The sequence below is a fragment of the Penicillium robsamsonii genome, assembly GCF_028829455.1.
Source record: "Penicillium robsamsonii strain IBT 29466 chromosome Unknown utg000005l_segment0_segment0, whole genome shotgun sequence".
NCBI lineage: Eukaryota > Fungi > Ascomycota > Eurotiomycetes > Eurotiales > Aspergillaceae > Penicillium > Penicillium robsamsonii.
Genome location: NW_026643223.1, coordinates 197,825 through 207,734, shown reverse-complemented (window position 1 = coordinate 207,734; position 9,910 = coordinate 197,825). Strand labels below are relative to the sequence as shown.

The 9,910-nt window shown below is 48.1% G+C and overlaps 4 protein-coding genes across 4 annotated transcripts; 1 reads left to right on the top strand and 3 right to left on the bottom strand.

The window, feature by feature from the left end:
• Positions 1 to 76: 76 nt before the first annotated feature.
• N7447_008099 (spindle checkpoint protein MAD2) lies at positions 77 to 1,149 on the top strand (the record flags this gene model as incomplete). Its single annotated transcript, XM_057232361.1, has 8 exons — positions 77 to 125; positions 185 to 210; positions 263 to 288; positions 345 to 383; positions 440 to 468; positions 523 to 668; positions 725 to 798; positions 864 to 1,149. The coding sequence occupies 8 exons, from the start codon at positions 77 to 79 to the stop codon at positions 1,147 to 1,149; spliced, it is 675 nt and encodes a 224-aa protein (XP_057081903.1).
• Positions 1,150 to 1,262: 113 nt separating this feature from the next.
• N7447_008098 (DUF218 domain protein) lies at positions 1,263 to 2,285 on the bottom strand (the record flags this gene model as incomplete). The annotated part of the gene is made up of 4 exons (XM_057232360.1): positions 1,263 to 1,841; positions 1,903 to 1,954; positions 2,010 to 2,117; positions 2,176 to 2,285. 4 exons carry the CDS (start codon positions 2,283 to 2,285, stop codon positions 1,263 to 1,265), a joined length of 849 nt encoding a protein of 282 aa, XP_057081902.1.
• Positions 2,286 to 3,007: 722 nt separating this feature from the next.
• N7447_008097 (uncharacterized protein) lies at positions 3,008 to 4,330 on the bottom strand (the record flags this gene model as incomplete). The annotated part of the gene is made up of 1 exon (XM_057232359.1): positions 3,008 to 4,330. One exon carries the CDS (start codon positions 4,328 to 4,330, stop codon positions 3,008 to 3,010), a length of 1,323 nt encoding a protein of 440 aa, XP_057081901.1.
• Positions 4,331 to 4,898: 568 nt separating this feature from the next.
• N7447_008096 (uncharacterized protein) lies at positions 4,899 to 8,987 on the bottom strand (the record flags this gene model as incomplete). Its single annotated transcript, XM_057232358.1, has 10 exons — positions 4,899 to 4,988; positions 5,047 to 5,619; positions 5,673 to 5,908; positions 5,957 to 6,354; positions 6,412 to 6,923; positions 6,981 to 7,083; positions 7,482 to 7,956; positions 8,012 to 8,097; positions 8,153 to 8,322; positions 8,376 to 8,987. 10 exons carry the CDS (start codon positions 8,985 to 8,987, stop codon positions 4,899 to 4,901), a joined length of 3,255 nt encoding a protein of 1,084 aa, XP_057081900.1.
• Between the last annotated feature and the right edge of the window lie 923 nt (positions 8,988 to 9,910).

Sequence of the window (9,910 nt, the reverse complement as noted above, 5' to 3'; positions counted from 1 at the left end):
TTTATTGCTGCGGCGACCACTCGACATAAACAAAGCTCTATCTTTCTTTCAACTTCAAAGCATCTACAAGCTCGTCATGCCGGAACCCAAGGAAAAGTCAAAGGTGCACAAGCTATCAATCAAAGGTTCATACTCATCGTCTACTTATGTAGTTGTGGCTGTACAAAAGCTTACAAGATAACAGGATCGGCCAAGCTTGTCTCCGAATTCGTGAGTTGCCATTTTAGTTACGTCAATGATGTTCCAGTACTAACAGGCTCAGTTTGAATACTCGATTAATTCAATCCTGTAAGTTGCTACTCGTACTCAGTCCAAGGCACTGGCTGATCGCATTGGGTGTTCAGTTTCCAACGAGGAGTCTATCCTCCCGAGGATTTCACAACGTAAGTATGCCCTCTCAACTTTGTCCACTACCGTACAGCGAGCTAATTGGCGATAGGATTAAAAAATATGGCCTCAATATGCTGGGTTCGTGAACCGTGTTCTTCTTAATCAGCGTCAACAACCCTAACCTCATAGCAGTTTCGGCCGACGACCAGGTCAAAGCCTACATCAAGAAGATCATGTCCCAGTTGAAGGAATGGATGCAAGGAGGAAAGATCTCGAAGCTTGTGGTGGTTATCACGAGCAAGGAGACCGGTGAACATGTGGAGAGATGGCAATTTGACGTATGCATTCGACACTCTTATCTGAGTCTGTGGCTAACTATAAGGTGACGGAATAGATCGAAATCTTCAGCAAGCAATCCAAAAGCAAGAGCTCACAGAGAGCCAGCGATAAAGAGAACAGTGCATCGGGGTAAGTCTGTTCACTGTGAGACTATATTGATCATCCCACTAATCCAACATCTTTGTGTCTTAAAGAGATGCAAAACCCTCCGAACCCATTGAGAAGACAGAAAAGCAAATTCAGGAGGAGATCCAAGCCATCTTTCGCCAAATTACGGCCTCTGTCACCTTCCTCCCCGTCCTTGATGGCGACTGCACCTTCAATGTACTTGTCTATGCCGACGCCGATTCAGACGTGCCCGTGGAATGGGGCGACAGCGATGCCAAGGAAATCAAGAATGCAGAGAAGGTCCAACTAAGGAGCTTCAGCACAAACAATCACCGAGTTGGGACTCTGGTCAGCTACCGGCTGGCGGATTAAGCTCTCGGTGGCACATTATGACCAAATACGAAGGATACTATGGATTGGCGTTTCAGGAAAGGATCAAGGACTTCTTCCCCATATCATATCAGAACTGTTGATATCAATCAAAATCAATGCCCCTTGGTTGTACTATGTCTGGTATAAGACCAAGGCAACCTCTCTCGCTTCGGGAACCACTTATTGCAATGATCACCTCCATCATAGCGGAGTAGATCCAACACCACATTTTCCAGTCCCAGATCGAAGAACACATCGTGCTCCATTCCAGTGGACCAGCCTCGTCTCACCCTTTTTCCTACCAGGTCCGGGTTCACTCCGTAGAGATCTTCCTTCCAAAGCCCAATCCCATTCATAGCCTCGCCTTGAGTCAAGGTTTCTGGTGGAGTGACTTCCGCTGGTGGATTGATACCTATCACAGCGGCTTTGTGCGTATAATATTCTTGCTCCGGACCAATAGGCACAAGACCCACAGCTGGAAAGTGACATTGCATGAATCGAGCGCGTTTAAACTCATGCGTCACGATTGTGACTGTCTGTGGATAAACGCCTGTGTATACCCGGAACTGTATTAAAGAGAACAGTAGGTTTTGATATGAATCTGTGGCGTTGGTTTCTGCGATGACTCTCGATGGGTCAATTGTAGAGATAGTGGACATGTTTTGAAAGTAGTTGTTATCTCTGGCCAGATTCTGGATATTGCTACACATGAGCTTTCTGGGTGATCGATTGTAGGGAGTTCGGGTGCCTTACAAGGTAAGATTGACCTTCGCTGAGCTCAGTTCTAGGCTTCTTGGTTGGCCCGCTATGCGATGGATTAACAAAAAAAACCTGAAAGGAATATAATGATAAACTCTTACCCAGAGAACACAAGCAAGCTATGGGAGTCTTCTGCTAGAGCTTTCAATCCGGCTTTGACATGATCGATAAATGTGGGTGTTTCTCTTTTTTGGAAGGGCTCAATCAGCCTGCTCGGTGCATCAGATGCTATCATCCATATAAAGAGCTTATTCTGATCCCACTAACCACTCGTTCTCTGAGGCTCCCAGATGTGAACCTCCGGTGTAAATGGCATGGCAGCAGACAACAATGAGGTGATTGTATGTAGCAAAATTGATGTCTGACTTAGAGGTCATGTTGATGGATTTTGGTAGATCAAGCGAATTGTTTGGGATTTACCGCAGTTCAAGCTGATGCTAGTAAATGAACGTTGGTGAACAACTTCAGCTTCTAAAGTCGGTTGTGTAAGAGAAGGGCGGTAAAGGATGTTGACTTTCCACAATTCTTTGGACATCAATCTTCACATCCCATCAGTGGGCGAATTCCAATTCTTTTATCCTTAGTCTCCTCCGGTGGGTTTCTTTTTTCTCTGAACATGCATCTTTCCATTTCTGGTTGTGTGGTATGAGGCCCCAAGCCATCAGCTCTGTGTCTTCCTCCGTCATCAAATCTAGCCAAGCAAGTAAGTCCTGCCGAGTTGCGGGCTGCTTCTGTTTTGCAGTGGGAGCAGATTTCACGTCTGACGAGCCTGCTTATCTGGTCCATTGTTGAGCGATCTATTTTCCATTGCCTACAGTAAGGTGATTCTGTTGCTCCAACTTGGGCCAATCCATATACTCCTCGGGGTAGGTAGACATGGTGGTCTTGAGGTGCTCCAGCCATCTTATCGGGTTCGAAGGCACGATGTCGCTGCATGACATTGAAACCCCCATCTACGGTGACTTCAATGGTCGCCTGGCCTACACGGCCTCGTCAACTGACTTCTCTGAGAAAATCGGTGTGGACACTAGAAATTGAGCTCGAAAATAGTAACATTCAATCTAATTATTCAATTGTTGATGATCAACTACAAGACACATCAAAGCGAGGCTGTGGTCAAAGCAACCACGCCAACAGGCACGTCGACCCCCTCCAAGATAGTCGGATCTTCCTGGAACCCATCACTCTCAACAAAGTCCTTCAAGACCGAATACACGCTCCGCTCAATAACCACCGCCGAAGGGTCTGCAACATTCGTCGCACTCATAACCCGGGAAAGGTAATGCAGGGTACACACCAGCGCATTCACATCCTGTATACGGCCAAATAGAGCAGGGATATATGTTGGCTGAACAGCAGGCTCGTTCCTCCGGCCGTCTAGATTGAGAGCATTTGCCAGAGTTTCCCTGACCGGGTCCTCCAGCGCACGCCACGCATCCTCATACAAGACCGCCTTTTCTTGGGTAGTCACATTGCCCATACAGAACAACCGCATCAACGCTCGGTCCTCTGGATTATCTTCCACGTTGAATGATCGCACATCCCTATCGCGGAGAAACTCTGCACGTCGAATCAATATCAAGTCATACCCACTGCGGACGGTAAGAGTGCCCTTGATGACACCCTCGCATACATCATAGACATTGCGGTACGAGTCGAAGATAGGCTGGATGAGCTTCTTCGCACACGTCCAGTCCATGTGGCCCGCCGCACCGGCGATGTCGAGCAGTTGCTCCATGAAACGTAGTCGGAAGCTGCGGTCGTGGACTTTCATGCGGGGTAGACCGGACAGACAGGCCGGTGCATTTTCTGCCTGTGCCAGTTGACCAAAATTGAAAGTTGCGCCGAGCTCAATCGCCTGGAACACATCGTCTCTATCTTGGTCTGGAAGCTTGTCCAGCGATGGGACTAGGCCGGCCTTACAGGCCGCGAGGAGAATGGCGTCGTGGTTGAGAGTAGAGACGTTCACACCAGTCTTTTCGTAGCACATGGATGCTAGGTGCGGATCTTTTCCTAGATCATTGATGATTATTGAGGTGATCAAGGTAAAGAGTGCATTCGCATCTGTGATGATTTGTGTGTAGAAATCGCGGATCCAGTCAAACGACTCTCTCGTTAGTTGAGATGCGAATGTTTGTGAACCGATGAAGGTCTCGTATTGATCCGTATGGATCCAGCGGAGTGCTAATAACCCCACAAGCGTACGATTCACTTCATCATACTCTTCATTGTATAAAATGCAAGATGGAGATGGAGTGCTAGGAGGGGTCAAGGGACCGTCCCGGATGGAGTATGCCCACCGCAGATAGTCAATTTCCTCTGGAAACTCGTTGTACGCAAGGCGAATCAGTACCTCGTCCGAACGGGCGAAAAGGGAATCTGGAGAATCACAGGCTTCTCGTAGGGACTGAGATGAATCCATTGTAGATGTTTCCCATTAGTTCCGATTTAAGCGGCCCAGGGGTTTTATGAAAATCAGCCTCGGGGAGACCTATATCATTAGTCCGAAGTTTATGCTACCATTAAGAGAAAGAAATGAAAGAGATCATTACGCTGAAGATATTTCTTGGCTGTGAAAAATAAAGATATCCTAATTGTACATTTATGTCATCGTCCTCAATCCATGCGCCATGATATTAGCCCCCATGTGTGGGACCCCTCACTAAATGCATCCGCGAAGCGAGAAACAAAGGCGAGACAGAAAGAAAAAATAAAACGCCTGAGCCCAGGGGGGCATGCAAAGGATTCTGAAAATCAGGGGACGAATCGATATGTGCTAACCTCCCAGACCATGAAACGCAACCGTGCGATGAACGCCAACCAGAGAATTGTCGTAAAATGCATATCCATGACCCAGTACAAGATAGGGAAGAAACCATGAAGGTATTAATGCATAGATAGGAGAAAGGGAGATTGTACCAATGTAGAGAACAGCAGTACAAGGGTATTAGTCGAAAAGGAACTATGTGACGATAGATGTGGCGTGTGATTTAGAGGGGATCGTGGCGGAAAGTGCAGTTGTCGCCTTTGCGACACTTGCCCTCGGCCCAGAATCTGCAAGCAACGAGTCCCACCTTGTACTGTTTTGAAAGTTAGCTAACTGTTTATCATGAAATGCCGACCCCGTAGTGCACTTACAGGCTTGGCCTCGTTGGTGCCAACTCTGGTTCGTTTCGAGCGGCTCCATGAATCGGAGTTGGACTGGTCGTCATAATAACTGCCCTCGCGGCCTCGCTTGCGCTCTGGGTCTTCATAGTCATAGCCTTGCTGTTGGAACGGAAGAGCACCAACTTGTTGGTTCTGCCCACCGAATTGTGCGATCATGGCGCCAAGGTTGGGTGCCATTGCTGATTGCGATTGCTGAGGTTGGGAGTAGGCAGGCGGCCCCTGCATTTGTTTCATAACGTTCAAGATCGCGTTGAAGTCAAGGCCTTGGGGCTGAGAAGTGGGTACTGGTGGAGGGGGAACCTGGGATTGAGGTTGTTGCTGACGGAACATGTTGATGGTCCTCTCGAGATCCGGCATGACTCCGGGTTGAGTTGCTTGTGGCAGCGGGATTGGCTGCGCCTGTCCAGGCACACCCTGGATGATCTTGAGCAGATTGGAGATATCAAATCCACTATCCCCGGGAGTAGGTTGTTGCAGTTGCTGGGTTTGTTGAGGAGCCGCAGGCTTGGGGTTAATATAGGAGTAATAACGTTCCTGGCGGGCCTGCAATTTTTTTGTTAGTGTCGAGTTTTACTGCTATCAGAAGTATGACATACCTTGACCATGTCGGGAAACTCTCCAAACGGCAATACCTCGGTAACAATCTCGTCGGGATCCGGAGTCGGTGGCTCCTTGGGTGTGTCAGGCATGTCGGCAGGAGAAGTATAGAAGACCATAAGGGTAGTAGATTCCCGATGCTCCTGAGCCTCCCTCTCGGGACTCGTTGGCAGCTGGGGGCCACCGCGTTTGATGAAACTGCCGTCTTTTGATTCCTCGAAATCGAAATCGATCACTGTGATGGTCAATAAGAATTTGAGGTATAGTTGGGGGGATAACCTACTGGAAAAAGTATAACCATCTTGGAATACGGTCTCACGGATACCACCAAGGTCCTCTTCTTCTAGCTCCTCCATATCTTTATGAAGCTTAAGAACGCTACCTTCGCCTTTAACGTCTCCTCGTGAACGTAATGACCCATCGCCGGGGCCTAATTCTTCATCGGGATCATGGGTGAATAGTCGAACTTCGGTAAGAGCATCATCCGGCTTCCAGGTCACGCGAAGTTTACGGCGCTCTTCTTTACGTAACCTCTTTTTGCGCTCAGCTTCAGTCTCTGGGGGCTGGTCTTCGACCGGCTTGGGAGTTGGTGCCTGCTTTGGCTTGTTCAAGTCGGCCATAATGTCACCAAAAGAGAAAGACGGCTTTGGGGTTGGTGTCTTCTCCTTTTCGGAAGCAGCACTATTTGAAATGTTAATACAGATGAATCTCGGAAATACTCTCTTCGTGGGTACATACGTTGGCTTTGCTGCGGCAGCGGCGGCAGCCCTATCCGCATTTGTGGTCCCGGGTCTCTTTGACGCTGAGCTTAAAGTGCCAAAGAGACTTGTCGGCTTGGGGGCCACGATATTGGGTTTAGGGCGCAGAACTGCAGCGCCGGTTGGCTTACTACTTTGTGTTCCCTTAGCCTGTCCATTGCCTGTAGATGCAAGTTTATTCACATCCTTCAAGTTGCTGGTTACTGCCCTTTGTTTTGCGCCAGGTTGCAGATTGCTATCCGCCTCACGGGGTCGCTTCACTCCAGCGTCTCCCTTAGGTTGATCTGCTGAAGAAGCTCTTGGAGTCGACTCTTCTTTAGCGGGCTTTTCACTCTCCTGCTTACGCTTCGTAGAGGCCGCGGCATTATCTAGGATCTTCTGTGTGAGATCCTTAACCTGCTGGTCGCCTTTTTTGAGAAACTTGGGCAGCAATTTAGAAAGATTAGTCTTCTGCATCATGTCTTCCGTTAAAGATGAGAAACGCGAGAAGAGCTTATTCCATGTTAGTCAATTTATTCGACATAAAAGGAAGACCAAGGTCAAACTTACCGTTAGCAAGTTAATAGTCAGAGTCCCAGCAAAGTCTGCTGCCTGGAAACGGTCGACCAAGAAGGAATATAGAGCTGCCACAACCATAGGGTGCTCTCCCAGCCTACATGAAATTAACAATCAGTCATTTGAGCTCGATTATGTCAATGTTTCAAGTTTTTGCCACACAAAGCTGTAAGTTTGAGCCAATTTCTAGATAGGAGTGATCCCCCTCAATGAGGCTCACAGGTAGCTTCCTAGGGGGATATCTGAGACTCAGTATGATTGGGACCCTTTTGCTCCATCTAGTATTCTTATATGTGCCCAAAACACGCATCTATAATCAAGCCTTGCCACCGGCGAATAGAGCGATGGCCCTTTATTCTAGCCCGTGACAGTGCTGTCATATCCAATGCTCCCAAGAATATTTATAGGTGTTCTCAAATAGATTCAGGGTTTGTGTGACCATCACAGCCAGATAAAAGGGGGGGGGCATAGGTGGGAGGGGAGAGGGATACATACTTCTCAACAATATTGGGATGACCCATTTCCAGTGTTGTGGTGGCAATTTTATCCATAGTGCGACGTTGCGAAATGACCTTTTCCTTGAGCATTGTTGCTTTCTGGTTGTCGTCTTGGTTCTCGGCTAGTTTCATAGCCTGAACTTGTTCCTTCCACGCATCTCTCAATGATTTGACAACGTCTTTGTAGGCTACCAGCGCATTCTTGACCTTCTCAGGACCAGGCCATTTGTTCCTTGGTGACCACACGGCTTGGAGGGTATCATACTGTGCTGCAGCCTCAGGCTCAGTCGGGCGGATCGGAGGAATAGGAGACGGCTCGTCAGGTGCTTCAATCTCAAGATCAGATTCATCCGAACTTTCACTTTCCGAGTTAGAGATAGTTCTCGTTTGGTCTTGTGCAGAAGGCTTCTTTGTTTTCTGGTTGTTATAGGCTCCCTTCTTATTCGTGATTACAACTTGCGGTACTGGTGGTCCTATGAAAGTCAGTATTGATCGCAATGTAATGGATTTCAACTGGTCTAGGCATACCTCTAGGCGGAAGCACTGAGTTGCCAGTTGGTGTCATTTGCGGCTGAACTGAAAGATCATGCTGGTAGTAATTGAATAGCCTAGTCCTTCAGAAAATCAGCCAATGCTTTGAACAAACATAAACCAAAGTCATAAACTTACTGTTCACTCCCTTGTCGTTGGAAGTCTGCAGGAATTCCCTGAAGGAAGTTGCTTGCCAACGAAGACTGCTGTTGGTTGAATGCCTGCGGGGTGGAATTTAGGAACTGAGGGTTAATGGTGACATTTGGGTCCGAGTCAGGGTAATCGTTGGTCAAATCAATTGTGTTTTGCTGCCTATAGTTAGAGCCAGAGTCACCATGAAGGGCAATTCAGATCGACTTACGAGCATTTCTGAGGAGTAGCCTTGAGGTAAAGGGTATGGAGAAATTGATGGCTGGGGTTGTTGATGTGGCTGTGGCTGTATTCTTTGTTGCGTAGTTGCTTCGGGGAAAGTGTCTGATACTGAAATGTGGGGGTGTTGAGGGTGGAAGTAATTTTGCTGGTAGGGAAATGATGGAAATGCCGAAGATTCAGAGGCACTCAGGGGACGAGAGTCAAATGGTATCTGTCCTTGCTGGAAATGAGGATTCTGTGAATGTATCTGATACTGGGGCGAAGCCCCATATCCTCGTTGTGGTGGCTGTTGCAGAGGGTTTGTTTGCTGCCAAGGCTGGTGCACTGATGAGTAGATCCCATGATTTGGCTCCGGTCGTGGGGCTAGCTCTCTCTGTTGCTGTTGAAAAACAGGATGGTCCCATCCAATACCTAGTGGTGTTTGTTGCGATGCAGAATCGTGCTGCTGTTGAGGTTGGTGTTGGTGTTGGTGTTGGGACGGCTGCTGAAGCTGCTGCTCGGGATCGGGGTAGGTGGGATCAAGCGTGCTCCAATAATCTGAAGGAAGTGAGGAATTCCCATGAGGTAACCCCTGCATAGGGTTTTGAGCTGATTGCTCCATGGTGAGCCGCAGTCGAAGCTCCTCTAAGCTACTATGAATCCTCACGTAATCACGTGCACGCACCTGCCTGGACAGGGCTAGTGTTTATTTGGTTCTCACCGCCTTCTGTTTTTGAGGGAAGAGAGTGGGTCGGGAATTCGGGAGGATAAATAATTTTTCCGGTGAGGACGTGAGATGATTGGTTGGTTATCTCACGACGCGGCAGAACAGGGGCCTGTAGAGCTGCTGGTCTGAAGAATTGATAAGGATTAGACAATTCACATGTTTGATACGCCTAGAATGGACTTCAAAAGTTGCAGTATGAGTACTGTCGTACCTTATGCGAGAGAAAACAGAGACTGCTTTTGGCTTTGACTCAGGATTAAAGTGGTGTCTGCCTCAGGCATCGACCCTGTTCCCCAGTACTGCAAGTGACGGCGTTGCCTTTGGCCTTGCAGCTTAATGACGAAGGCTCCGCAGTTGCGAATACAACGTAGAAGTATTAAGATGGCCCTGATTTTCAACACCAGTGTCTCTCTCCTTGTGTCCTTGACTTTGTATCTCCTTCTTTCTCTCTTCTTGGGCTGATCCTGCTGTCCCTGTAGGGCTTTGCGCTCTCCTTTCTCGTTCTTATGTTTTGTCCCAAAAGAAAGCTCTTGCGGAATCAGAGAACAAAAAAAGCTCTCATACGAAGGGCCACTCTAGCGTCACAGCCACTCGCTTTACGGAAAAAAAAGAAGGGATTGGGGAAATGTGTTGAGGGATGGTTAGAGTAGATGACTTGGGTTGAAGAAGAGAGTGAAAGGGACAAAAGCTGCTGGCAAGGCGGTTAACCGATGATACGATGGCATACCACAATTGACCGTAATTGCCGTATTGAAGGTCTTCTATTGGCCTACCGTCATGTAAATTACAGCCCCTGTGTTACATGGCAGAACCCAATC